The sequence below is a fragment of the Fusarium falciforme genome, chromosome 12 (genome assembly GCF_026873545.1).
Source record: "Fusarium falciforme chromosome 12, complete sequence".
Classification (NCBI taxonomy): domain Eukaryota; kingdom Fungi; phylum Ascomycota; class Sordariomycetes; order Hypocreales; family Nectriaceae; genus Fusarium; species Fusarium falciforme.
The window spans coordinates 407,509-435,167 of NC_070555.1; the positions used below are offsets into that span (position 1 = coordinate 407,509).

Here is a 27,659-nt window from a genome sequence, read left to right on the forward strand (position 1 = left end):
GAGTTCCATATCAGTATCCAGGTGTACAAACCACTACTCCAACACATAACTGGTTCTGAAGTCTAGGAAGAGACAAGCACGCGCCATACGCCAATCGATTGGAAATCGCTGTTAAGTCACCATCAAGCACAAGATGGGCATGCATGTCAGCGCTTGCAAAGCCGAAGATCCGTCTGGCGGCCGACCGTGGCACCTCAAGCGGACCACTGTTGAGTAAATCATTTGTCAGCGCCAGCAAGGCTATTTGCAACCTGGATCAATCTAGTGATGTTCAAAATTGGCTCTCCCACCTGCGAAATTCGCCTGACGGAGGATAGAAGAGATGGGATTCTCTTCTCTCATGTCGCCGCCTTTGGGCGGTTCCGTAGGAGACATGTTTAATGCTCGCCATCTTCCGAAGGCGCTGGTATGCACTGTTATCGTTATTTTGGTGGGAGGTGTCCTTCAGAAAATCATCAAGGCTGCCATTCGCCCTCGGTTTTCCAGATTGCGCCAGCTTCCAGGACCTCAGGTAATGCCACCAGACAGAATTTGGTGGAGCAGTCTCTAACATATGTCGTAAAGAACAATCAGTTTTTAGTCGGCCAAGCACTCCGTCTCCTCCGTACCCCAGGCCCAAATGACCTCTTTCTCCAGTGGATGCGTCGCTGGCCCGAGGCACCCTTCATACGATGCCTATCCTGGTTGAATTCGGAGATGCTCCTGGTGAACAACATTGAAGCTTGTCGCGAGGTGCTGCAGACGAACGCCTATTCTTTCGTCAAGCCTGCATTCTTTCACACTCTTGTGGGAGAATTTCTCGGTGTTGGGCTTCTTTTCAGTGTGGGCGATGAACACAAGCGTTTGAGGCGTATCATTGCGGGTATGAAAGCCCTCCACTCTGAAGGATACGTTGCTGACCATGCATCTATCTGTAGGGCCTCTTTCTCGACCAAGTGTGCGGAGATTGATGCCAGTGTTCGTCAACGAATCCAACGCGTTGAATAGAGAGATTGCAGATGCCATCAAAGAGGATGGCCAAGGGGGAATGGACAGTGAGTTCCAATATGCATTGCCCATAGAGACTACGCCTGACCCTGTATTAGTCGAAACCTTCTTCACCAGAGCATCTCTCAACATCATCGGAGTCTCATTGCTCGGAAAAGAGCTCCACAGCTTCAGATCTCCTTCATCGCCTCTCACCTTCGAGCAATGTTATAGCAACATCCTCACACAACCTATAACCGGCCAACTGATAAGCTTCATTAATCCCTTTATTCCGCTGCGATGGCTTCCTGTCAAGGCAAACCTCGACTTTGTCCGTGCCAAGGCAGCCCTTAAGACCATGATGACGGAGCTGATTGAGCAGCGGACTGATGAAGTCTTGGCGGCGAGAGGTGGCCAGTCTGATATTGTGCTTTCCGATGATCTTTTGACCCGAATGATTGAGGCCAGTTTCGGTGAGGATAAAAGGCTTTCGAAGCAGGAGTTGATCGACATTGTCAGTATTTCCTGTTCCTCATAATTATACATGTGCTAACGCCCACAAAGACCATGCAAGTCATCGCCGCTGGTCACGAAACAACTGCCAGTGCTCTAACCTGGATAACATACGCTCTCGCAACACACCAAGATGTCCAAAACCGTCTCCGGGAAGAGCTATCGGGAGTCGAAGTGACCAATTCTGCGGCCAAGGCTCTCGATGATCTACCCTACCTCAACAACGTGATCCGGGAGGCACTTCGGGTGTATTCCCCGACACTGATGGCTCCTTGGGAAGCCGGCGAAGACATGGTCATAGCCGGCGTCGAGATTCCCAAGGGAACAATGATTCAGACAGTTCCTGCCATGGTCCAGCTGAATCCCAGCATCTGGGGTGACGACGCCGAAGCCTTTGTCCCTGAGAGATGGGATACCTTGACCGGCGATGCCTCGAGTCCGTTTTCCATTGAAGTATTCTTAAATGGTCCACGCATGTGTCCTGGAAAGGCCTTGGCTCTGCTTGAGATCAAGGTTCTGTTGGTGGCAATGATCAAGGAGTTTCAACTTGATATGGTGGACAAGGAGATCGAAGTCAGGAATCCAAGTTTGACGTTGAGGCCCAAGGATGGATTGCATGTGCGAGTCCGTCGGGTATGAGATTCTTCACGGTTTTTGAAGATGATGGGAGGAATGGGTCGAAGCATCGTACTACAATAAAATGGTACTAGAACTATCAACTATTGCACTCTTTGCCTGCCCTCGCTTCCCGGCCTGTAGATTCTGACCTTAGACATCGAACTGTAGCATCTCAAACCTCCTATTAATTCTTTCTTTCATTGCTTGCCATCGTTTTCAGGCAGCTCATAGATGACCAGCGGATGTTCCAGTGCTGCCATCATTCTTGGACTCTTCATCTCGACTGGGTCAGCCTTTGGCGTGTCATCGAGTGACGGGCTGTAGACTGGCTTGAGCGTAGCCGCTTCGTCCACTTCTGGGAAGCCTGGAGACTGATCGGGCGCCGGATCCCCATCTCCTTCCGTGTCCTGCCCCTTCTTTGTAGCACGTCGTTTCACCAGGAACCAGATCAAGCCAGCGATGAGGATGACACCCATCGAGACACCAACTCCGATGCCCACCTTGGCTCCAGTGCTCAGGCCTTTCGAACCCGAGGAGTCAGTGCTCTCTTGTGATCCTTTGTTGTCATCGGAGTTCTGGTTGGCTGGGTTGGTCGCATTCATTGGCAGCGTCTTGGCCGGTTCCCAGTCCTTGAAGTTTTTCCTGTGCACTTGGACAATAGTGTCGTTGGCCCAGTAGTATATCCAAGTCTCGCCGTTGCCCTGGTCACTGGCGACTGCTAGGTTGGCACTCGAGTCATCAGCTTGAGGCCAAATTTTGTCAGTCTGGTTGGGAGCCAAGTCCCATTCATCATTCTTTTCAATGACCTGATACAACTTCTTGTCGGTCCCAATATAGAAGATGCTTTGAGAACGAGAACTGTCGATAGACATGCCAAGCGACCTTATCTCGGGGCTCCAGGAAGGTAAGCTGAAATCTGGTTCGACTTCTTCGTCGATTTGAATGGCCGACGGAGCAGTTTCATTCGTAGGCACGATAAACGACCCAGAGAGTCCCTCTAAGGGCTGGGGAAACGTCGCTGCTTCTTGTTAGCGGTCTGTACTATGAATTCCCAACCAGAAGACGTAAAAAGATGCCATTCATCCGTATTCGACAACCGTGAGACCTCGATGTTGCTCTGCCCTTGTGGGAATGCCACTGAAATATTCTTCACATAATGAGCAGATGCCAGCGCCATTCCGGCTAACTGATCCTGTGAGATTGCCCCATCATCCACCCATGCCGTCATTTTCGGCATGTACCGGAACATCATGAAGTCTCCGTCCTTGTTGTGGTAAAAGAGGCGATATCCCTCCTCGCCTCCTAGCAGTTGCGCGGAGAGCCCAGCCTCGTTGTTGACAGGCTTGACTTCGGCAGTTTCTGATATGGCCCAATTGTTGATGTAGGTGAGCTTCCCGGTCGTCATGTTACATTCGCAGTACGCGTTGATGATGACGGACTCGTCGGTTTGGTAGAAAATGGATGCTTTTCATGGCAGTCAGGGTAAGATACAAGTCCAAGAAACAACTGACAGTAAATTTTTGTCCGTCCCACTATCCTGCTGCTGCCAACGCTGTGCCCTTTCGCGGCTTCAACCCGACTTTGAGAACGTTGAGCTGTTCGATAGGAAAGATGGGAGTTTTCTCGCTGTTGCAGTTGCTGTAGTGGAGTTCTCCCGTCTTTGGGTCCTGGGCGCCGACTTGGACCCCTTTAGCGGTGCTATAGGCATACAAACTGGAGGCGCTAGTTGCTCGGATCCAAATCGTCAGCCATAAGAGAAACATGATGAAGTTATGGGCGACCTGAAGTGTATAGAAGGATGCGAATTGCAGAGCCTGGTCGGGGGACGGGGAAGGATCTGAGGGGGTATAGGATGGCCGGGTATCTCGACTCAGTCCAAATCACAGCCGTCTGGAAGTCTCGAGGCGCGTGGGGCGTAGCTGTCACCATGGCGGCTCAAAAGTAGCTGCCTCGAGATCACGCTTGGCGACGAGCTGAGGAGTTAAACAAGCCAGGCTTTGGTTCACCATTGGCTCGGCCAAGCCACGAGAACCTTGGCCCTGCAAACATGAGGTGGAAACATTTCTAACAGCCGAGCTACTCTGAAGCCCTGAATTTCTGCAAGGAGGATGTTGACGGAGGTTTGTTAGGAACACTTCGACCACTGAGGCAAGGGGGCATCCGAAAACTTGATGGTTCGCGATTTTCATATTTGTCTGTGTTTCAGATTATCTCTCGGCAAGTGGAAGCGCATAGAGTTTACCGTTACATACACAATCGAGTCGTATAGGGCTGACTGCTTGACGCCTTGTCGTTCTAGAACTGTATGTGTTGAAGCCATTGCTCCTAAACAGTCGACTTGCATCGTCACATGAAGAGATTTGGTTAAACGAGGATCTTGGAGTCTGTCATCTCACTCCCTTCAACGTTATCAAAGCCTGACGCTTAGATACCATTACTTAGCCTTTCGACAGACGACCTTCTTCTTCTGAAGCTCACCGAAAAAAACCCATCTCGGCAGTTCTCATCCCCCCTGCTCTCCATCGTGGAGACTAAACCCAAGATGCTCCAGTTCCACCTGACAAGCCTTGATCGACCCTCATGCCCCGGCTGAGGTGAGACGCCACAACCAAGGCCTCGCTCTCACTGGTCCACGAATACGGGCGGGGGCGATCATTTCCATTCCGGCTAGACGACATGCACCCTTGACTCCAATCCACCAATCGATAGCCTCGATTTGACGAGTGTGCAGTGGAGTCGGATAATGTTTGATTGAGAGGCGTCGGGCCTTGACTCGAGAGACAAATCATGAAATTATTCAGCCTTATTCATATGTTGAATTAGTTGATCGTCGAGTCAAAGAGGAAAATTTAAGCGAAGATGGAAACCTTGATACACCACAGCCATTATCTTGGAGGTCAGATCGGCATTGAGTTGTCTTATTGCCTTGGCCGTCCGTGACAACTCACTGCCACGACTGCAAAGCTTGTTGAGACTCTGGGGCCCGGACTTAACCAAAGTCCCTCTGAGACCCAATATCAGGTGCCCAACCTTTGGTATACATCAATTCCACTCCGGCATTGGCTGTCCAGTGATAAGATGATTGCCCGAAGAGTTGAATCTGGACATCTGCAGTCTTCACCTCGAAGCTGAAGCAGGACAATCCTGGAAGAATCTTACGATAGACTTAAGCCTGTGAGTCAAGCCTCAGTTCGGAGCTGATTGGTGTGAGGAAGATCCTAACGGACAGCTCGTCTCTTGGCCTCGGCTATCGTTCCCTGGGCAAGCGACCCTATGGCTGCTCTGGCCTGCTGGTATTTTTCAAAACTCGTCCCTGACTCTATCATTTGTTCGATATCCAAAGAGATTCCTCTCGCGTACAGTGGTGAATACCTAGCTTCTCCCGACTAGGCGAACCCCTGTTTCTAAAATTTCTCTTATATGCGTAGACCCAGGCATAATAAGAATACTGACTAGGTCCAATCAGTCCGTTATGGTATCCTACATCCCCAGTTGCCGATACTGGGAAGATCACATCCTGGTGGTGTCGAGGAGGATCATGAAGAATTTTACTACGGAGGGGTCGATATGAACATTTCCAGTCGGTAAGAGCGGCAGATTCTTGGATTTGTCAAGTAGAATTGTTCATTCCTTGAAGCCATTTCTCTTTAGCCGAAAGGAATGCAAGCCTGGAGTGGCTGATGGGAACTTGAACCCAGGATCATAAACGACTAAGCAAACTACTCGTCCTCGGCGATAGGAGGGTCGGCCGCCCTTGGTGGATCACCACCACGGGAGATATATGTCTATCGAATCACGTTCGCCATGCTGAGCGTCATTTGTCCCTCGGCCATCATAGGCGCCTTCACTAACATCTGCGAAGGATTCGATCCTTGGGAAAGTCAGACGGGAGAGCTGCAGAAAACATTGTGCCACCCTGTCCTGGGCCATGTGGATTTGGTACCATTGGGGTCCAAAACATGGGGCGCTGTTGGGCCTGGGCAATCTCGCTGGCACTGCCATAGTTTTCATCACGTTCCGTATTGACAAAGGGGGTAACTGGAGAAGGTTTGTTGAAGAATGTTTGAAATCTGTATCTGCTTGTGCTTGAAGGTACTTTGAGGGAGTGGAAAACAGCGCAGCAACTCATGAAGAGTGGAAACGCGAGATTTTATGGCTCTCGAGACTCATCTTAGGTGAGCTCATTCACTTGGCAATGTGCAATTTTGAGTTGCACCCTTCCTCTTTTGGCTCCTCGTCGTCTATTCTTCCGTATTCGCAAACTCCGCAATGATCAAGCGGAGTTAATGATAGGCGCTACTACAGAGTAGTATTCGCTCCACTGAGCCGAGCCTCATGATAAGGCTGGACTGACAGGCCCTTTTGCACCAGAAGGAACAATAATAGAAGCTTTTCACCAGTAACGTGCAAGGTGGAAGCCGAGGTAGCATGTATGCTCAGCCCTACCGGGGGGCCCCCCCTTGTCGTTTCGCCACAGGCTACCACCCATCTAATATTAGTCAGGGTAGGGTGGTTACACACTTTCTTAGCCCCTAACGTTGATAATCTTGCTTATTATTAAGGAATGTCATCGCTCGGTCTGTATTTTCGTGGCCGAGTCTCCTATTCTGCATAAAATTCGTATCGGATAGCCAATACTCGATTACCCTTTACCTTCACTCTAAGACACCCCGACCCTTCGACAGTGTGGGCTAGACCATCTCGGTGAAGTTGGTGAGCCGTTGGCAAATCGCCAGCAAGGTACGAATCTCTATTCTCGTTTCCTAATCGAAAATTCTAATCAGTTCAGTTCTAAGCTAAGAATCACAGCATCAAATCTCCCAACGCCCGGATACAGCACGATCTCCAACATGACATTCATCGATGATCAAAGCCAACTGCCCGTTCGGAAGCGCGAACGTATTAGCGCCCCTAAAAGCCGTGGAGGATGTGTAATAGTGAGCGTCCTAGGTGTTAGCTGGAGGAAGATGCGAACCATCTGTCAAAATCCCCTTGACTAACCACTTGAAGTGCAAAAGAGGTCACATCAAATGTGATGAAGCAAAGCCAAAGTGCTCTCGATGCATCAAGTCAAATTTTAACTGCGAGTATAAAAAGCCCGAAAAGAAGAGCAAGGGATGCAGACCAGAGCGCGTTTCCCAGCGAATTATTCTTCCCAAGGGGGCAGCAGAGGAACCAAGTACGCTCATCATACGCCCATACGAGACCAATTCTAGCTTCGATGATGATTTTGCAGTTAAAAGGGGTTTAGTATGGACGTCTGGGCCCCTAGAGGGTCAGATGAGGCCCTGGGAGAGGATAGTACCTCGTAAAGCATCTCCCCTTACCCGGGTTCTTGAGTCTCCTGATTGCCTGGCTATCGATATGCCATTGAAGTCCAAGGAACTATTTCATTATTGTAAGACACCACTTCTTTCTGAGGAGCTGAATGTGCTAACTATTTATCTGCAGTCTATGTGGCAGATCAACAATCGGGAGTTCCGCATAGGGATCAACGAAGAGACTGGTTCGTTTTAACATTGTCCTCCGTCTAACGACACTAGCTGCTAACAAGACTAGCCTCTCGTTCGTCACCAACAACCCACACGCCTTTCGCAGCGCTCTCATCATTGCTAGCCTTCACTTTGTGTGGAATAAAGGAGACCTGCAACAGTTTAAGTCCACCTTTCTCGTCCACAAGGTCCACGCTATTCGCATGGTGAACGATTGGATGGCCACCAAGGATTCGTCACTGTTCACTTCGATTGTTCGGCAGGTGGCCACATTGTGCTTTGCAGAGGTGAGCTGGTCCATCTCCCATTTTGCATATAATATTGACATAGTAAGCTCTGTTTTGCCGACGTCGTCAGCGCTGAGACACATCTCATTGGAATCATGAGTCTCTTGGACCACAAGCAGCAGCTCAGCAGCCCTTTGACCGAGGAGGACCTCATAGAGCAGGAGCTTGCTGATCGGTATTTCGTCTTGTAAGTTTCAACCCGAGCACCATCCTTGGGCCTCACCAGTTAACCATCATCTTAGCACATACACCTGTTTCGTCGGCTTCAAAAGCAGACTGATCGAATACTTACGTCGCATTGATCCTACCGGAAACGTCTACAACATCACACCTGACGAGGCCATGACCCTCACATCGTCGTTCCTACAATCAGAGGCTCCGACTGGTGCTCTTGCAATCAAACTCGCTGCGCTTCGTCTCTTACCCAGCTTCTTCAATCCGATGCCTGCCGGCGTTAAAATGGCCGATATTGACGGTTACTACACCATTCTTGCGATGCGCGAGCTGACGGCTGAACTTGACGGGGCTCGAATCAAGCAGCGGAATCGACCCAATGACTCTACTGCAGTCTTTGAGGCCATTTGGTCCAACGGGGTGGCTTCAAAGTTGCTTGCGCAATATGTATTCTCTCATACACGGTCCATGTCGGGAAAACTCCCGCCTAGAAATGGACGCCAGGGATTCAGAACAACATGGTGTGGTATTCAAGTAGCCGCGAACATGTATCTTCATCACGTTGTCAGAATGACAGAACCGGGCTTTCTGGAGCAGAGAGCTCATCACTATATGATGTATCTCTTCCGACGAGAGCTCAGCCAACTCACTGCTCGACTAGAGGAGCCGGATTCAGATATCAACTGGGACTTTTTGTTCTGGCACTACTTTCTTGGGGCGATCCATATGTACAAGAATGACGAGGAGTCTCCTACTGCTGAGTTCTTCTACCAGGGTATCTGCGACTGGAGCAAGGCGACCGGTGTTACTGAGTGGGCAGATGCGTGGGCTGCGCTGAGGGGAGTGAGTTGGCCGGCAGAGTATCCTGATGAGTCGACTGGTCAGAGTGTTTGGGAAAGAGCACGATATAGGTGAATAGCCACTGAAGAGAAGTGTATAATTCTAATTATTTTTCGTGTTGATCTTATCACTCTGACCACACATTTCAAGAGGGCAAGGGAGAGAAGGAACATGGTATTCAATTAAATGCGTAGCTTTTACCTTTGACATTTGAATAATACTACTTGGCTGTGAATGATGTGAGCTTTAGTTCCATGGAGGCAGAGAGCTGTAAAAACAGCAGCAAGGAACGAAACTTGAGTTCAACAACGACACTGAAGCCCGACACAGCCAGCACTATGAGAGAGAGCGTAATATTCAACTTAGCGGAGCAGAAGAATTACGAAAGGGTTGTCCCGAAATATATATATAAGAAGTAGCTATGCTATGCACAAAACAAAAAAGGGCTCTATTCTACACTCTAGTTCTTGGCCTTGACATCAAAGCGGTCCAGGTTCATGACCTTGTCCCAAGCGGCAATAAAGTCCTTGACAAACTTCTCCTTGGCATCTGCGCTGCCATAAACCTCGGAAATGGCGCGAAGCTCAGCGTGCGACCCAAAGACGAGATCAGCACGAGTGGCAGTCCACTTCTTGGCCTTGGTCTTGCGGTCGGTGCCGGTCCAGAGCTCACCCTGGGAATCCTGCTTGGTCCAAGTAGTGGCGGCGTCGAGGAGGTTGACAAAGAAGTCGTTGGTGAGCTGACCCTTCTTGGTGGTGAGAATACCCTTCGAGGAGCCGTCAAAGTTGGCGTTGAGGGCGCGGAGACCACCGACGAGGACGGTCAGCTCGGGAGGAGTCAGGGTGAGGAGGGCGGCCTTGTCAACGAGGAGCTCCTCAGTGCGGGCGCGGGCGGTTCCATGGCCGTAGTTGCGGAATCCGTCAGCAAGAGGCTCGAGAAAACCGAAAGATCGGACATCAGTCTGGTCCTGAGTGGCGTCGACGCGACCAGGGGTGAAAGGGACCTTGATATCTGTGAAGCCAGCATCGTGAGCAGCCTTCTCAACAGCAGCAACACCACCAAGGACAATCAAGTCAGCCAGAGAAACCTGCTTGGTCTTGTATCCAGAGTTGAACTTCTTCTGGATAGCCTTGAGAGCGCTAAGAACCTGCTCAAGCTGTTCGGGATTGTTGCTGGCCCAGCTGCGCTGAGGCTTAAGGGCAATGCGGGCACCGTTGGCACCACCACGCTTATCGGAGTTACGGAAAGTAGAAGCGGCATTCCAAGCGGTGGAAACAAGCTTGGAAACACCAAGACCCTTGGCAGCAAGCAGCTCAGCCTTGAGAGTGGCAATATCATCATCGCCAATGATATCACCCTTGCGCTCAGGAAGAGGATCCTGCCAAGTGAACTTCTCCTTGGGAACCTCAGGGCCCTGGTAACGAGAAACGGGGCCAAGATCACGGTGGAGGAGCTTGAACCAGGCGCGGCCAAAGGCCTTGCGGAGCTCCTCGGGGTTCTTCTGCCAGCGCTTGCAGATCTTGAGGTACTCGGGGTCGTGGATGAGAGCGAGATCGCTAGTCAGCATGGTGGCGCGGCGGAACTTGGTCTTGTCGAAGGGATCGGGGTAGTCGACTGTGCCGTTGACAGCTTCCCATTGATGGGCGCCGGCAGGGCTCTCGACGAGGGTCCAGTTGTTGGTGAGAAGACTGGTGAGGAAGCCGTTACTCCACCTGATTTGGGTCAGTTACTGAGGATTCTGGTTGAAGTTTCATCAAACTTACTTGGTAGGGGTCTTGGTCCAGATAACCTCAAGTCCGCTAGTCATCTGGTTGGGCCCGTTACCCTCACCAACCTTGTTGTGCCATCCCAGACCCATCTCTCCAAGGTCAGCAGCCTCGGGCTCGGGGCCAATGTTGGCTATCCAAGTCAGCATTCAGCCAATCCAACGTAGAACTCGGAGAAACTCACAAGCAGGAACAGCGCCATGCGTCTTGCCAAAGGTGTGACCACCAACAATGAGAGCAACAGTCTCCTCATCATTCATACCCATACGGTCAAAGTTGACACGAATATCCAAAGCCGAATCAGCAGGATTAGAGTTAGCATCAGGTCCCTCTGGATTCACGTAGATAAGGCCCAGAGAAACAGCCCCTAGAGGCTTCTCGAGCTTGTCGGCGCGATCGACAACATCCTTGCTGCCGTTATAGCGGACGTCGTTGCCCTTGGGGACAAAGGTGGTCTCGGCACCCCAGTAGACGGATTCGTCAGATTGCCAGGTGTCGGCACGGCCAGCGCCAAAGCCAATGGGCTCAAAGTCCATGGACTCGAGGGCGACGTTGCCGGCGAGGAGGATGAGATCGGCCCAAGAGATCTTGTTGCCATACTTTTGCTTGATGGGCCCTGGAGATTTATGAGTATAATATCACTTTAACGAATAGCTTCAGGGACTCACAGAGAAGGCGGCGAGCCTTGTCAAGGTTCTGGTTATCGGGCCAGCTGTTGAGGGGAGCAAAACGCTGTTGACCCTACAGAACCGTTAGTGAATTGTCATACTGAGCCACCGTCATAACTCACCATGCCACCACCACCACGGCCGTCAATGGCGCGGTAGGTACCAGCGCTGTGCCAGGCCATACGGATAAACAGACCTCCATAGTGGCCAAAGTCAGCGGGCCACCAATCCTGTGAATCTGTGACGAGCTTGTGCAGATCCTTCTTCAGAGCCTCATCTATCCCATGTCAGCATAGTCTCGGCGGTTTCAGATACACAAGATCTGCAACTCACAGTCAAGCGTCTTGAACGCCTCCACATAGTCAAACTCCTCGCCCAATGGATTAATCTGAGGCGAGAACTGACGCAACACATCGAGCCTCAACTGACAGGGCCAAAAGTCACGGCTTCGAGTACCAGCACCGGCAGCATTACCAGCGACACGGCATCGTCCAAAGTCTTCGGCAATCTCCCTTGGAGGGAACAAGTCAGAACCAGAGTCGGTGGCCCTCTTGGCAAAAGGGCAGCCGTCGCCAGCCACCAGAGGCAAGACGCCCGAGGCTAGCAACAGCCAAGCTGAAGAGATGCCGTGCATGATGAGATGGATTCAGGTGAGATCAGACACGAGCGACGATGAAACCCAAAGAGCCTACTGAGAGCTTCAACGTGGGAAAAGAGGGGATATATGGCTTCATTTTGTAGCAGCCAGACTCGCAACGTGATTGCCCAGATCGGCAGGGGGGCTCGATCAACTTGCACAGCGCCAAGTCGGCAGTGCTGATGTGTCGGTTGGATTTGAAATGACCTCTCTGTGACTGACTGCACATTTTTGCGAGGGGTCCCTTCCAGAGGTCCGACTGGCCAGGCTAGACGCATACAGCCCACGTATCACCTCGGCCAAGAAGGCTCCTCAGCACTAACGTAACTATTTCTGGGGACGTCGGGCATGGTGATAGGCGGCTGGGCATACTGGATGCAGTTGCTTCGCCGCGTGGGGAACGGGCCCTGTGACGAGGCCGGTTGGCGGGGATCGTCACGTCACTTACCATGTTCTATCCAACTGCCGACCAGGATGACGAGTCCAGACGATGCTATTCGCCCGGACGCTGCAAGGGGCAGGCCCTCAAAGCAGAAGGTGGCAGCTTAATCTCAACCTCGATCTTGTCTCAAAGAAACCTTAACGGAATCGTTCAACTTTGAGTTTGGATGACAAATTCATCTCTCAGAAAGCAGTGAGGCATTAGGTTATCCCACCGGCAGGGATACAACCATGGGAGTCTACTTGGTACGTCTGACATTGATGAGGAGAATATTCGTGCCAAGGAGTGACATCGTCTGATTACCCACCCGTGCAGGGTCCAGCGGACCAATAGCTGCGAGATGAAACAAATCGGCTGGGAAATAATCTATGCCCTCTTCTCACCTCACCCCTGACAACGCGGGAGGCGGTGCCTGGATCACCCGCGCCCAAATGCCGTGCAACAATGCCCCGGCTCTGGTCAGCGGGCTTAGCTGAGATGTGGAATACGGGCTGGCTCACAAGAAGGAATGCAGTATTACTTTATTTCTGGGTGATGGCTCTGCCACGTCTACGCTGACTGTGCGCCAAGGCAGCATGTTCTCGTCCGCATGGCTGGGACCGTTGTGAAAGTCCTGTTGTGCGGCTTGGCCCCATCGTATCCATGTAAGAACCTTAATGGCCGTGATGGCGAGGTACACAAAGTTTACAGAAACGCTATCAGAGCAGAACCACGACATCGTTAACAGGGATCGGCCGCAGACGAGTTATGGTAGAAGTGCTGCGCTGGTGGTGATAAGATAAGCTCTGTTACGTCTTTTTCAGTGGCACAGCAGCTCTTCTAGCCCTAAAATCGACCCGGAGTATCGGCATACCCTTTTGGAATCATTCAATTGGCTGCGTTATTGGAGCGCCTCAATGTCTCCTCACCGTTCTGCAAATGCATGTTCTCGACGTTGTGCAACCATCTCCCAGCCCTAGAGTATCGTATTCGAACAGATGCGGCTTGTTTTGCACGAGTCTCAGCCATAAGCCTGTCGCGTAAGACAATTCCTCCTCACACCGCATCGCCAACGGTTGCACATTTGCCATATCTTCCGACCTCCTTCACCGAACTCGCATTGAGCTCACCGCTCCAATTAATTGAACGTGAAACTCCTCAAACGTGCAAAGCCATTGAAGCTATTTGGAATTCCCTACGGAATACCCAGGGATCAACCATCAAGTTTCTCCATTATTGTGATTCCGGCAACCGATATTCCTGGCGAGACTCAGTGCACAGTCCATTCCAACCGTAGCATCCGGTACGCGCCTGCAAATCCGGAACCCTGTTCAAACCCATGCCACTATTATAATTTGGAATCTTTCCCTGGCTCGTACAACGAATGAGATCGAGCGGAATCTTTCTAGATCCCGCCGCACAAGGCCCGGCTTGCCGAACCGGCCCACGCCAGGCCTGGGGTAACATCCAATTTAATGAACAGGATACAGACTGCTACCCTGGTCTCTCGTAATATGTGCCTAGAGCCGTAGTTAGTGCATGATGATACCCGAGATTCTTTGCCGTGCATTGCATTCATTTCATTGTGCGCCGAGACCGAGGTCATTCATAATACCCACGTTTCCCCTCTCCCCTCCCACGTGCGATGACTGTCACGACTACTCTTGGCCCAGCATTTGACGATTCAATGGAGAGTCCAGTTTTATTCTGCGAAATGTTTAACTGTAACCAGCCATAATTGAGGCCAAAATTAGGTACTTCAGACCGCACAACATGGCAAAGGGCTCAGGCTCTCTCCCTCAATGAATGAAGCTCTCAACACCTGGATGGGACCTGGTCGACTCCCTTCTAACCGAAGACTCTAAGGGCCTCCAGAAGAGTCATTCTTGTCCGAAAATAAGCTTTCAGCCGACATGTGGTGTCGGAGCCCACGCCCGAATTTGGTTATCGATCGTGGCGCCCCAAGGATGAAACGGCGTGGTGCAAACTCAATTGTTCCGTGCAATAGACTTCCATATGCCCCAATGCGCTTTCTCAAAGGACTTCTGACACTTGTACTGACCCTACGTGGTCTCTGCCAGGACTGACGGGGAGCAGGTATTGCAATGTGCATACATCGGAGTAAGATGGCCAAGGCAAGTTTATAAAGTCAAGTCCCTGGAGATCATTCCTCTCAGAAATCGACAAGTGCCAACAATCTATCAAACTCATGGATAAAAAGAAAACCAACCAAATCCGATGGACCTGATTCGAACAGTTTTCAAACCGGTGCCATCCACGTTATCTCGCGATTTGGTGAAAAACCGAAGGGAACGCGAAAAGGTCAGGCCTGGGTGATGGAATTTCCGAGTCGGAATTTGCCTCTCGGAAACAGTTAATAACTGTGAGTTGTCATAACAAATGTCCGAAGAACTGTAAGATGCTGCAGCACATTGTCTCTTGTGAGTTCCTTGGCTAATTCCACTCTCTTCCATGCTCTGCCAAGTACTTTCGAATCCATTCGAGACCCTCGGCAAGACCTCGGCCATCTAGAGCACTTGAGCCCAGAATATGCTGTGAATAATGTGTCAGCGTATAGCCTCATGTGGTGCTGTGTAGATACGAACACATCTCTTGCCCTTTTCCAGTTCATCACGTATTCCTAAAACGTCGACTAGTTCGTCCACACTCATAGCATGCTAAGCACAACTGTCAACACTGTTCTGAAGTAGAGCAGAAGGATCGCATTCCTACCGGAGAGTCTTGCTTGTTGGCAAATACCACAACAGGTTTCAGCTCGAGTCTCTCTACCAGAAGCAGCCGATGCAACTCTTCTCCAGCTTCGTCCATGCTGTCGCGATCTACACTATCAACAACAAAGATGATGGCGTCTTTTGGGGCAAAGAAGCTCCTCCAACATGCTCTTAACTTTTCGTCTCCAACGAAGTCGAATAGATCAAAGCTCTGCCCGTTCCTGGTTATAGTGTCGACTTCTATCACTACTGAGAATAAACACATGTCGCGTACCGTAAAAAGACGCAAGACTTACTTGATCGCGGCGGGATTGTAGCTGGAACGGCTCTATGGAGCAGGTGCCAAACGATTGCTGACTTGCCTGCTGATGGCAGCCCAGCGAGGCCGACCGTGATCTTCCGCGGTGTCCAGACAGAGGAGATAGCCTGGCCCATGATTTATTCTCGAACGACCCTATCGAGGCGTGTTTTATGCGTGACAATGGCAAGTATAAAAGCTTTTGGTCGTGTCAGCGGTTGTTGGTGGTCATATAGGTGTCATTTGCCAGGCTGCCTAATTGTGGGTTGTCTGTCCTTTCGGGGACCATATCATAAGCGCTAGGAGATCCAGCCACCATAATCATGTGATGCCAGTTACATGCCTTGCCTGGGACTTGCTGCCTATTCCCTAGAGTTGTGTTCGGGAGCTGTGAAATGTGCTGGGCTTTTGTGGTGGCGTAGGGTAGCCCAGCTTCATTAGATACGATAACGAGCTCTGGTTTGCACAAGCTCTATTCTAGGCACATGTTAGAGTGATCTATAATGGTCTATAACTATTATCTCATGAAATCTTTGTAGTTACTTTTCCTAGAAGATCGCGCTCACTAGGTTTTGCCCTCGAGTCCCCCACCCGGCGTTGTATACTTTACCTCTTCTTTAATGGCAACCCACAGGCTACCTTAGAACAGCTCATTTATTCCCCGCGGCTGACACCCTCCACCCTCCTTCTCCATTTATTGAGCGTAATTAGTTCACACAACATTGAAGAAGCTTGGTAGATCAGAAGCGACTTCTTGGCTGCAAGACTCGAAGGGGACTTGTAAGTTACTCCTGGTCCCAGTCAATTTCTCAGTGGTTATTCAAGTGGCCAAAATGAGCCTTTTAGTGACCAATCACCATATAATGGTCTGGTCTAATAAATCCTCAACTAAGGAAAGGATATCGTGAGATTCAACTCAACTATGTCGAACTTTAATAGTTTCACAACCAATCAACACCAGCTGATATGATATCCATGTGTGATATTCTTGCTTTCTAGACAAAAGTTCACTGCATGTAACCTCACTGGCTTTCCGGAATTATCTACCTCTACAGGGAACTTTCCCTCTCGGCTCTGTGAGGCCACTGGCAGTCCTGGAATTAGGTGATAGGTTTCTCTACTAAACATAGGGATGCAGAACACAGTTCAACTAAACGAGAAATGATACTGATTGTGATGAGAACGCTCTCACTGCGTATTTGCCTCGCTTAAATCATGGTCTTGGCGAGCTCTGCGGCTCAATGTTGCGTCCCAGGAGCAGACCCTTGTCTTGATGGACGGACCCTCTGACGCGTAAAAACAGCGTCTGGCTCCGGATCATCCGGAGGCGCCCCGCAGCATTAAGTGCTTATCCTTGTTGGCATCCATCCTCGCTAATCAGAGTTCTGACACCTTCATCAGTGATTGCCGATGAGTTTTGACTCTTTGTGTTGACATGGTGAATTGCCCTCTGATGGGACACAGCACTGGACACACATATTGCTCAATGACTGTTTTGTTGCCACTTCTAGATGAACAGATAACGCTGGCAAGACGGGACTCATGACGACAAGATCGACGGCCAAGGGCCCCAAGCGATTAATCACCTTATCCGACAGATCAGGCGAAATCTCCCGCCATCCTCGTCCAATGCGGCCGTTAGGCGCCCGTTGAGCGCAATTCTAATTTGGGATACGAAGCCAAGATTCTTGGTATGCAGGGGCTCAACCTTGCAACCGTTGATCAATAAGGTTCGCTGTGGACCGCACGCAATTTTGGCCTTACGAGTCAGTGGCTCGATGCTCTTAGCGAGGGTCGTATTAAAGGTGAGGACCTCCGCAACGTGTCTTTGTTGTTGATGTTTTGGGCGTTTCGCTTTCGGTTTCGTTCTGTTGGCGTCTCACCATGTTAAGTACACGGCACAAAGGCATTCTGCGGACATGCGGCCTCGCTGCCCTGGTTTGTAAATTGGCGAGCTGAAAGTAGGCCATCGATCTGACCCGTCAACGTAGGTTTTCTGGGCGTTCTACTATATATGGAGCACTCAAGCCGTGAATGCCGCCAACCGAGGCTATTCCCAGTCCACAATTGGTAACAATGAACGGCCAAGACCGGCTGGTCCACGAATGAATGCCACTTTCGTCACCCTTGCTCGGAATAGTGACGTCTGGGAAATCGCAAAGTCGATTCGACAAGTCGAAGATCGATTCAATCACCGTTTTGGCTATGACTGGGTTTTTCTCAACGATGGAGTATTCGACACTACTTTCAAGAACGTCACCAGCAGCCTCGTGTCTGGGAACACATTGTATGGTCAAATCCCCACAGAACATTGGTCGTTTCCCGAATGGATTGATCAGGAAAAGGCGAGAAAGGTCCGCGAAGATATGGCTGAGCGAAAGATTATCTACGGCGACTCTATCAGCTATCGACACATGTGCAGATTCGAGTCAGGCTTCTTCTTCCGCCAGCCCCTTCTCATGAACTACGACTATTACTGGCGAGTGGAACCAAACATTCAGCTGTTTTGTGACATTCAAGAAGATCCTTTCAGAGTCATGGTAGAACAGAAGAAGAAGTATAGCTTTGTCTTGAGTTTGTATGAGTACCAGGAAACGATTCCTACTCTTTGGGATACGACACAGAAGTTTATGAAGGAACATCCTGAGCACATCGTCAAGAACAACTCGATGGGCTTTCTGAGCGATGACCACGGCACAACTTATAACCGCTGCCATTTCGTGAGTGCCATCAAGGTTTCCGGCCTGAGGGAGGACTGACAGAGTGTGACAGTGGTCCAACTTTGAAGTGGGCGACCTCAACTTTTTTCGAAGCAAGGCCTACATGGACTATTTTGAGTACCTGGACAAAGCTGGAGGATTCTTCTATGAACGTTGGGGTGATGCTCCAGTGCACTCGATTGCCGCTGGACTCTTGTTAGAGAAGTCGGAACTGCACTTCTTCAACGATATCGCCTACTGGCATAACCCCTTCACCCACTGCCCAACGGGGTCTCAGAAGCGACTAGATCTTCGCTGTCACTGTAATCCCAAGGATAACTTTGATTGGAAGGGCTATTCTTGTAAGTCTCCCTCGTCTGTCCATTCTCTCTAGCGCTAATTCCTGTTTAGGTACATCACGATATTTCGAGCTCAACGGCATCGAGAAGCCCGACGGGTGGCAAAGTCAGGCAGATTAATCGCTTTTCCGAACCCAGTACATATTCTCGTGTACTCGTGAACAGAGAAAATATGAAACGGTAGGCAGCATTGAGATTCATGGATGTTTGATTCAGTGTATGGCGTGTATGGATACGAGAAAGGGTGCATATGACCCAGGGCTGGGACCGGGACGGCCAGAAGTGGACGATGTCGCCACTGTATAGAAATTGAGAAGCCAAAAACATGGTCTGAAAAGAAAGAGGGAAATGTTTCAGGTAGTCCAGAGTGGCCATTGCTTTCGTCATGGGGTCCATTTTGCGACATCCCATAGAACAATCAATGATCAGCTTGCGTGAAGAGGCTATGAAACTACTTCTGCTCCCTATCATGGTTACCATCTCCAACAGAGTCCGTCAGCCAGAATAGCAAGGAATACATTGAAATCATTTCTTTTCCTCCTCCTTTTTCTCTCGGCACTTTTCACACTTGTCTGGACCGATGTGGCTGTCATATGAGTAAACCTTGTTCTCGCAGGGTTTCTTCTGCTTGGCCAACTCGCTCGTTTCATTGATTAGGTCGAATTTCACTAGGCTTTTGCATGCATCGCACCAGTGACGATCCCGAGTGGTGGAGCATATGTTGAGGACCTTTTGGGCTAGGCCTTTGAGTAAAGACGGAATAGTTGTCAGTCTCTTTCGTGGTCCAGGGTTGTCGTTCTTGAGCAGATTGGCTAGGACGAGATGTTTTAGATTTAGGTCCCAGTGGAATGAAGTGAGAGTTAATTTATACCTCTGAGCGTCTGGGATGTCCCGTGACCATCGAAGTGATCGTTGTACCTTTCTAGATAGGTAGGACAGTGGATAATGTTGTGATGCTCTCCTCATTCTTCTCAAAGGTCTCTTCGCCGGTGACATAGGGATTTGATAATGAGGCTGTCAATGCTACCAGGAGGGGTGTGATTATATGGATAGACATGTGTGCCAAATGCTCGCGATCGGAAATCTAGTGCTCGCATTGACCCAGTGATAGCTCGTTCAAAGATACAGAGAAATAGCGAACGACCTGTGATGAGAAGAGCTGTGACTAAGCGGCATAGAATAAAGATATCAGTGATTATTAAGATGTTCTCTGTTCTGGCCAGTGTGACGTGGTGTCGAGTAGGTAGGTGTTCAGATGAAAGAACTGATTGTTGGTGAGGAAATGTTTGAACAATCTCACCAGCACACCTGATTGTTCAGCTTGAATGCTGGAAATCAGAACAAACATGAAACCTTGAATAAAAGGAGACAAACGAAGGAACTATATATAACCAAGATCCCTCCTCCGGGCTCAAGTCTCAGACTCAATCTAAACATTTCATAATCTGCAACGACTTCGACCATCGCGACCAAGACGTCAACTCAGGTACTCTATCACGACACCCTCTCCATCGTAACTCCTAAACGGCAAATATGTGCACCACCACTTTCGTCAAGTGGCACTGCTCACTGTGCGACTACCTTATAGGCTTCGACCAGAACGAAGAAATTTGCGAGCATGTGATGGACAGGGAGCCAGAGAAGTGCTGGAAAGAAATCAAGTCCGAGAAGCAAACTGCTATTCTACCGTGCGAGGAGTGTCAGGAGAAGCTTAAAGAGGAGCAAAAGAGGAAGTATGACAAGGAGTAAGTTTGTCCATTGTTTTACGGTATTGGGTATTAATGCGGACATTTATTGATAACCGTGTTATTTGTTAGGATCACTGATAGCTCCTTGTAGAGACGTCATTGACCCCAATAAAAGAATCAAAGTTGGGCTGTGCTAGGACTAGCACCTATGTAGGTGAGCAACGAGTATTCTTGCATTTTTTCTAATGGAACATATTTGATGCTGCTGTGTCTCTTCGTGTGTTCTTTGATCCTGTGTATGACGGATACATCATTGAAAAAGAAGAATATGTACTCCGGAATCATCATTTCTTACTCTCTGTATCGACCAACAAAAGAACCACCACATCGTTCACCCTGGCATCGGAATTTAGAGCTGGAATCGGTGGTATCGGGGGATAGACCCGGACTCCGTGTCCCTCTTGGCTGCGTTCTTCTTGGCCCAGTATTCCTTCAGAGCCTCCTCCACTGCATCGACATCTCCATAAGGATTAGCACGCGCCATACCCTCGACAGTTTCCACAATGGCCTCGTCTGAGAAGGGCCCTGTTCTTTCCTTGACGTCAGAGAGCTCATAGGGCTTGGGACGCCACTCTTTCTGCATGGGGTCCAGGAATTGCGTGCTATTGTAGCCAAAGTCATCGAGCGACGTGACGTTGAAGGCAGCCATCATGTCGCTGTCTTCATGGATCAAGTTATGGCAATGAAACATGTACAATCCGTCGAAGGGGGCGTAGACAGCGGCAACGCGGACCGTTTCACCCTTGCCCAGCCACACGACGTCCTTGAGTCCGGCGCTCTCATAGGGCATGACTCCACGCCTGCCTTCGCGGTCAAGAACCAAGAAGTCGACGAGATGGACGTGGATGGGATGGGTCCAGCCTCCAGAGCTGTTCTCGAGCTCCCAGATCTCGACAGTGCCGCGGGGGACCTTGGCCAGAACACGGTTGGCAGCATCGGCAAACCCAACGCCGTTGATGCGCCACTCGCCATTGGTGCGGTGGAAGCGGAAATGATGGTTGATCTCGTTGCTTTCCGGCCTGGCGAAGGAGATATCCCTGAGCTTTTCGGGCACTGTCGAGTTGTCCTCAACAGTGTCGGAGCTCACGACGAAACGCATAACCTTGTCTGTGTTCTCATAGTCGTCATCCGTGCCAATGCTGCCGACTTTTTCGAGGTTCCGTAACTCGAGTGTCTGGCCGGCATACTTGGAAAAGTCGAAAACGATCTCATAGCGTTCAGCCATGGACACGTACTGCATTAGCAGTCGATCAGCATTCGGCAGCTTCAAATTCCGAGTGGCTGACTTACAATGTCTGAGGCTTGAACAGGCTTGCTCAACAGTCCAGTATCAGATCCGATAACTTGGAAGCCAAGCCGGGAATTGAGTGCATTAGAGTTGACAAAGTACAATGCAAATGAGCGAGAGATGGCGGCGTTCAAGAAACGGAACCGGTACTTGCGTGGTTCAACCTTCAGAGAAGGCCATGGCTGACCGTTGACTTCAATGACGTCTCCCCAAAGGCTGTCCTTTTCGCCGGCTGTGGAGAAGACTGAACCATCCTCGTTGTACTGTTTTGAGCTCAAGATCAATGGAATGTCGTACACACCATATCCAGAGGGCAAGCCCAGCGACTCTTCAGCCGGATCGGTGAGGATGTAGGCTCCTGCTTGGCCCATGTACGCATTCTCAGCAGTCTAGTGCAATATGTAAACATTATTGTCTCAGAGGGTCGAGAATGTGCAGTTTGATCAACTCACCAGATGCATGGCATGGTCATGATACCATTGGAGACGGGCAGACTGTCCATTGGGATAGTAGTAGTCCTTGTACTCTCCTGGTTGTGTGATATCCTCGGCCCACCCGTCGAAGGGAGCTCGGGAGTAAGAGCCGTGCAGGTGGACTGAGTTTTCATGTGCAGCATTGTTGATGAAGCGTACGATAGACTCAGTGCCCTTGGGGACCATGATGGTAGGTCCAGGCGCCATACCGTCATAGCCAGTGAAGGTGGCATCCCGGAGGTTCGGGTACACAGACTTGGTGAATGATCGAATCTCGATTTCAAAGTACCAGATATCTTTCCCAGTCACGGGGTTCTTGATGATCCTGATGATCTATGAGCTTCTGTCGGTATTACATAGGGGTGATCTTACTTCAAGGGCTTCTTGACGGGTGGGATTGGGAGAGCGTTACGATAGATGAGAGGGTACAAGGGGCTTTCGTCGCTCTTCATGAGGTGAACAACATCGTTGGGATCATCTTCAACGACTGCTTCCAGAGCGGCTGATTCCTCGGGTGGGAGATCATAGGTCCATTTCTGGGCTGCACATAACCCACTAAGGCCGTTCAAAGCCAGGCTATGGAGAAGGAAGCGGGTAAGCTCCATGATAAACGAAGTTGCTGAGCCAAACGCTTGCGTAAAGTTGGGAAGAACGGGGAGAGGGTTGAAGGAGGGCGTCTGGTGTCTGTGTAACAGCAGATGCTTCCAGTTGAGCTCGAGAAGGCTTCTTCGTTCTAGGGACTCACGAATTTATAGAAATCCAGGCGATGGAGTCTGAGTGAGTTCAAGCCCATAAACTATCTCCCCTTGAGCCATATACCAACGGAACCAGATCATGCAACAGTTCAGCAACGAAGGGCCCATGCCGAATTACCGTAGTCCTAAATCCACTCATCAATCATCATGATCAAGACGCCTACCGATGCGACATTTCGGAGAAGGAGCACGACTCAGGCATGCTAAGGTCCATGAAGACTGCAACGATAACGGCGATACGCGAACGTCCCAAGATCGAGTACAACCGCTCATGTCGTAGGCAAGAGCTAATTGGGATTAATGATTGACGCAGGTTGAAGGGGAAAGAGGAAATAGGGGTGGTGAGCGGGTCACCAAAGGCTAACTCAAGCCATTGCAACGCTGCCGCCGGGAGGCCAGTCCTTGGATTGGCTCTCTCAATGCACGTGTACGCCGACCATGGGGTTTATCGGTTGGGGCTTCTCAACAGGGGCAGGAGAATGCAAGGAACAACAACTGGAGCAATAGTTGAGGACAAACTGCCAAGATTCTGAAGCTCGAAGCGAGGCAATTGTGGCGTCTGAACAGTTCAAGTTGATATGTCGATTTGGCATTCGTTAATTCTGTTATACGATAGAGATCCAACCAGCTATTGTTTCGCTTGAGAAGAAGAGACATTCCAGTCCTCCTTGTCTCCTCCGGTCTCCTTTGCGATATTGGCTCCCCCTTAGTGCGTGTTGTCTCACAAAACCCCAGCCTCCTTCTCCTCTACCACTTGTTTCCTTTTTTCTCCTTCGGTTACGATATAATTAGATGCAGTCGAGACAAGACAGCCACTCAAACAGTGACGTCGTACTGGCCCTGGTGTAGAGTTTGAGGACAGGGGCAAGTGCCGAAAACATTGCGCCTGGGCGGGTATCTGCCCGTTCCCGCCAAGCGGCCGGGGATCGTCGCGGGTTTCCCCTCAGCTCGCTTAGCACCTATCGATGAGAAATCTTCTGCGGGCGGTTCGAAAACGACTGGGGTCCCCTGAAAACCTGGGACTGGAGACGAGCGATAAACCTCCCCCTGAACGATAAATAGAAACCTGGGGTTACAGTCCGTGCCAAGGAAAACCTGATGAGGGTCTTGACTATGATAGGCCTGGTTTTTTTTTACCAGCGACACAAACCCTCAGCGCAGGACCGTGCCTCTGCTCCACACGGGTTTTGTTCCGAGTCATGTTGTTTGGGAATGCATCTTGGCTGCGCCTAGCGTGGGATGGCTGGTAGAGCTCGTGAGAAGTAATTGGCTATACCGCAAAAACAACAATAGCACATCACAGCTGCGTGCAGTTTATCCAATTTAAACGAGGAAACTGTGCTACAGTGTTGGATATGATCCTTGATACTTACTGTTGGACATTTGCAGATCGGTTGCTTTGATCTATGCTTCCAGGGTATGAGCAAGAGAAACAGAACAATGCCACACATGTGGGGTCACTTGTTGCACTTTAAAACCAAGCTTAAACCCAAGCTTCTCCGAACTTCTCGCATAGCAAGCGGAGCCTGCAAGAGTCATGAACCGCAGCAAGGGGCTACATGTAATCCGCTATTCTAGATGGACGGTTGTACTCCTGATGGAGCTCGTTTCTCGCTGCTGCATATTTCGGCCAGGGCCTACCTGGTGATACCACCCAATGGTGTTCCAGTCATTTAGAAGCTGGAGAACTGGTGGAGGCTCTCCTGCAACTCAATTTAACGTCATAGCCCTCCCTCTCTTCGCCTTTATGAGTTTGCAAGAGCTTCAGAGATCAAAATTTAGGGGTCTTACTGGTCGATTGGATTGGGGGGTGTTGTCTCCCCAAGTCAGCGCATGACAGTCATGGCGGCCAAGAGTCTCATCGGCACGGAGGTGATGAAAGCCCCGTGGCCGGTTGCCTCTTTTCCATTAGTCACCTTTGAGACAACATAGAAGCCAGCCTCATAGGCTACCTGAGCCGACCGAGTCTCTCCTTGTGATAGCTGACTGTGTTGTCTGTGTTGTTGAAAGGCACGGTGCACCTCGACCCCCTTCACTGCTTTACTTGGGATAACCCTGTCAGTCAAATTCTCCCCTTACTCTCCTACATGATAATTGGTCGCCACCAAAGGAAATCATGCCTAAACTATAGTTGAGCGCTTAATCCCGCAGATACCGCCAATGTTGCAGTCCATAAGGAACCAGGCTGCATGAACAGCACCTGGGCTAGCACCCAATCAGTAAGTGTCCGGATTCCGCGGCAGTGTCTTCTGGCTTTCCCGAATGACCTGTCATCATTCAGCCTGTGGACGGTTCACCGACATGCAGGCTGCATGCACTCAGCTCGGCGCAAGCTTGTGGTCAACTTTCTCCATACCATGAAAGCACGGTATAGGGGCACCTATTAGGAACGATTCTATCATATGATCGATTTCTAAGCATCACAAAACACAACTAGGATCTAGAACCGAGCCGAGGAGGGTCGACGGCACGGCGTTTGAGGAAACCACCGCCGGTCCTGGGCCACAGATGCACTGCTATCGCCATCACGCACGGTTGGCCGATGGCCATGCAAAGGACAGCATATGGGAGCTTGTCAATGGCTTTTCTCTTTCACTTATCATGTAAATGATAAAAGGCGCTCCGTCCCGAACAGTTCTCACTTCTCCTCACCACCTCCCTTCACTCCTTTGAAGTCAAATCCCAACCACATTCGTTCTTAATCCTCACCCTATCCAATTCTTAACACCACTATACACCACTCTTTTAAACATGGAGTTACTCTCCTTTTTAGTATTTCTTGTTTTTGGTGGCCACTTCTTTGGTCTGCCTTTCTTTGCCTGTGCCCAAGACGCTCCTGTCTTCATCCAAGGTGGATTCGAAGATGCTACAGTGGATGATGAATTGCTCTATAACACCGGCGGGACTATCAAAGTCAATGGCTTTGACATGGTAGTTCCCAAGAATGTTTTGGTCCAGTTCCCTGCTGCCTGGGTCCCTTGGAAGGACTTCGTGGCTAGCAAGGCAGACTTTGCTGGCTTCGAGACTTTGGTGAGCAGAATCTTCTTGGCTTTATTGGCGTTTTGATATGCTCACTCTTGCCCTCTACCAGGTCCTCGGAAACACCATCAACGGTGTTCATCGCGTCGCCCAAGTTATCATTTATGAGTTCTTCGAGGGTCTTGCTAGTGGCTTCATTGAGTCACTCGACTACGCAGACGGAAGCATCAAAATCCAGAACGGTCCTACCGTCCGTATCAGCGACCCCAATGGTGTCTTTTCTGTTGGTTATGATGGGGCCCCCTTCATGACGGCGGACGACCAGAGCCCCAGCATCTCGTCCTTCTCTGGATTTCCCATGTGCATCCCACGCAACGACACTGACCCTCTCTGCCCTCTCAGCAACAGGCCTTTCAAGGGACCTGGAGCCTTGTACGTATAATGCCACTCCTCTTGTGATAACTTCAATTATTGAAAAAAAATTTAAGCACTGCTCCTGATCCCATTGTAATGGCACCCTTCCAGGCAGGAGATTTTATCACCTTTACTGGCTTCCGCAAAGGTAACGAGGTTATTGCTTTTAGCATCGTTGCGCAAAACGTTCAGATTCAGACCCTGGGAGACATTGTATATGTTCGGATGGAGCTCGGCCTTTTGGGCATTGATAACCCCAATCCTAACGCTGAATTCGCGGACTCGAGGGTACGTACTATTGTCTCTTGCTGTCACAGCTCCCTTGATAGAAACATGACAGTATGTCCGCTGACTTATTAATAGTTCATCGGGTTCACTTCCAATAACAGAGCAACAGTTGCCTTGTACGCCATGGATGTCGACCCTTGCACTGGGGATGCGACAGACCGTATCATCGCCACAATGGGATTGCGTGGAGGTCGCAACGAACAGAACAAGTTCGAGTACCGGAATGACATCTTGCATTCTTACACCAGAGAGTACAAAGTCGTTGCCGAGATCAACGGCGTTGAGAGGACACGCATGACCAAGAATGGTATCCTCAGCGGCACGTATGTGCAGCCTGTCAATGTCTGGGTCCAGGCTGAGCAGAACATCCCTGGCACGCCGCCGGTTCCCCACGACTTTTCTGAGATGGCTTTCCTTACCAAGGGTGTTGGCCGTGACGAGGACGGTAACCTTTGGGGTCCTCTTGACCCATTCCCCCAGACAGGTGTCTTTATTGAAGCACCTAACTGTCCGACGGATGGCTCAGCATCAAGTACGTACAAACGTGAAAGCAAGTTGCTGTTCTCTATGTCGAGAGACTAACACGAATGATGAGGATAGGTAATTTGGCCCGACGCGGAGGCGTGGGCCTTTGGTACAGCCGCGCCAAGACTCAAGCAGTCGCCGACGCGGAGAACAAAGGAACTACTGCCGGATTTCTTGAGATTGCTCCTTCCGAGGGAGGCAACCAGACGGTCAAGCGAGTTAAGCGAGAGTTTTGAATGATTGTCACTCCATATGTCACGAATATTCTTTGTATGCACATATAAAGCTTCACTTCAACTGTTATGTATTAATTGACGGCGTCCTTTTGCAAGGTCTAACGGCTAAGATGAAGCAGCGTCTCCCCCAGGAGTGTCAAGCGGTTTGTACTAGTAGAGTGGTTGAGGAATAAGTATCGTAGTCTGGGCTGGCCCGCTTGCGAGGTCATGTTCAGCATTTTGGTCGCAACGGGTGCGGACAAGGATGCGACTGACAATTGGGGCAGAACCCTCCTAAACAGAGTGTTGAGGAAGGGTGGCAGTCAGGCGACTGGCTTTGGCAGGTTCTTGGTGCGTCAGGGAGTACGAGTAGATATAAGGGATAAATATGGGCAGACAGCAGAAGATTACGCTCGGGGGTCTGGGCTGACGGACCTTGCAGATTGTTTGCACGAGGCGATGGAGCGCAACAGAGATGAATGGACCAGTCATGGGGAGAGTGAC

At 50.2% G+C, this 27,659-nt stretch overlaps 7 protein-coding genes and 1 pseudogene across 8 annotated transcripts, besides 1 other annotated feature; 4 read left to right on the forward strand and 4 right to left on the reverse strand.

Annotated features, from left to right (window-relative positions):
* Positions 1–307: 307 nt before the first annotated feature.
* Positions 308–2,118, forward strand: NCS54_01387800 (Hypothetical protein; the record flags this gene model as incomplete). Its single annotated transcript, XM_053159047.1, has 5 exons — positions 308–511; positions 565–862; positions 918–1,034; positions 1,086–1,480; positions 1,531–2,118. The coding sequence occupies exons 1-5, from the start codon at positions 323–325 to the stop codon at positions 2,116–2,118; spliced, it is 1,587 nt and encodes a 528-aa protein (XP_053015022.1). The 5' UTR covers positions 308–322.
* A 176-nt stretch (positions 2,119–2,294) lies between these two features.
* On the reverse strand, positions 2,295–3,502 carry NCS54_01387900 (Hypothetical protein; the record flags this gene model as incomplete). Its single annotated transcript, XM_053159048.1, has 2 exons — positions 2,295–3,115; positions 3,154–3,502. The coding sequence occupies 2 exons, from the start codon at positions 3,500–3,502 to the stop codon at positions 2,295–2,297; spliced, it is 1,170 nt and encodes a 389-aa protein (XP_053015023.1).
* A 3,406-nt stretch (positions 3,503–6,908) lies between these two features.
* On the forward strand, positions 6,909–8,965 carry NCS54_01388000 (annotated as a pseudogene). Its single transcript has 6 exons — positions 6,909–7,034; positions 7,108–7,495; positions 7,549–7,603; positions 7,657–7,876; positions 7,924–8,063; positions 8,119–8,965.
* Positions 6,909–8,965: a sequence feature.
* Positions 8,966–9,350: 385 nt separating this feature from the next.
* NCS54_01388100 (Catalase-peroxidase) lies at positions 9,351–11,958 on the reverse strand (the record flags this gene model as incomplete). The annotated part of the gene is made up of 6 exons (XM_053159049.1): positions 9,351–10,602; positions 10,654–10,789; positions 10,841–11,272; positions 11,325–11,397; positions 11,447–11,601; positions 11,658–11,958. 6 exons carry the CDS (start codon positions 11,956–11,958, stop codon positions 9,351–9,353), a joined length of 2,349 nt encoding a protein of 782 aa, XP_053015024.1.
* A 2,991-nt stretch (positions 11,959–14,949) lies between these two features.
* On the reverse strand, positions 14,950–15,549 carry NCS54_01388200 (Hypothetical protein; the record flags this gene model as incomplete). Its single annotated transcript, XM_053159050.1, has 3 exons — positions 14,950–15,060; positions 15,116–15,363; positions 15,411–15,549. The coding sequence occupies 3 exons, from the start codon at positions 15,547–15,549 to the stop codon at positions 14,950–14,952; spliced, it is 498 nt and encodes a 165-aa protein (XP_053015025.1).
* Positions 15,550–17,296: 1,747 nt separating this feature from the next.
* Positions 17,297–18,590, forward strand: NCS54_01388300 (Hypothetical protein; the record flags this gene model as incomplete). Its single annotated transcript, XM_053159051.1, has 4 exons — positions 17,297–17,350; positions 17,404–18,132; positions 18,185–18,473; positions 18,523–18,590. The coding sequence occupies 4 exons, from the start codon at positions 17,297–17,299 to the stop codon at positions 18,588–18,590; spliced, it is 1,140 nt and encodes a 379-aa protein (XP_053015026.1).
* A 1,977-nt stretch (positions 18,591–20,567) lies between these two features.
* On the reverse strand, positions 20,568–22,584 carry NCS54_01388400 (Bilirubin oxidase; the record flags this gene model as incomplete). Its single annotated transcript, XM_053159052.1, has 4 exons — positions 20,568–21,452; positions 21,509–21,895; positions 21,959–22,304; positions 22,352–22,584. 4 exons carry the CDS (start codon positions 22,582–22,584, stop codon positions 20,568–20,570), a joined length of 1,851 nt encoding a protein of 616 aa, XP_053015027.1.
* Positions 22,585–25,485: 2,901 nt separating this feature from the next.
* On the forward strand, positions 25,486–27,176 carry NCS54_01388500 (Hypothetical protein; the record flags this gene model as incomplete). Its single annotated transcript, XM_053159053.1, has 5 exons — positions 25,486–25,764; positions 25,826–26,145; positions 26,202–26,415; positions 26,491–26,947; positions 27,016–27,176. 5 exons carry the CDS (start codon positions 25,486–25,488, stop codon positions 27,174–27,176), a joined length of 1,431 nt encoding a protein of 476 aa, XP_053015028.1.
* Between the last annotated feature and the right edge of the window lie 483 nt (positions 27,177–27,659).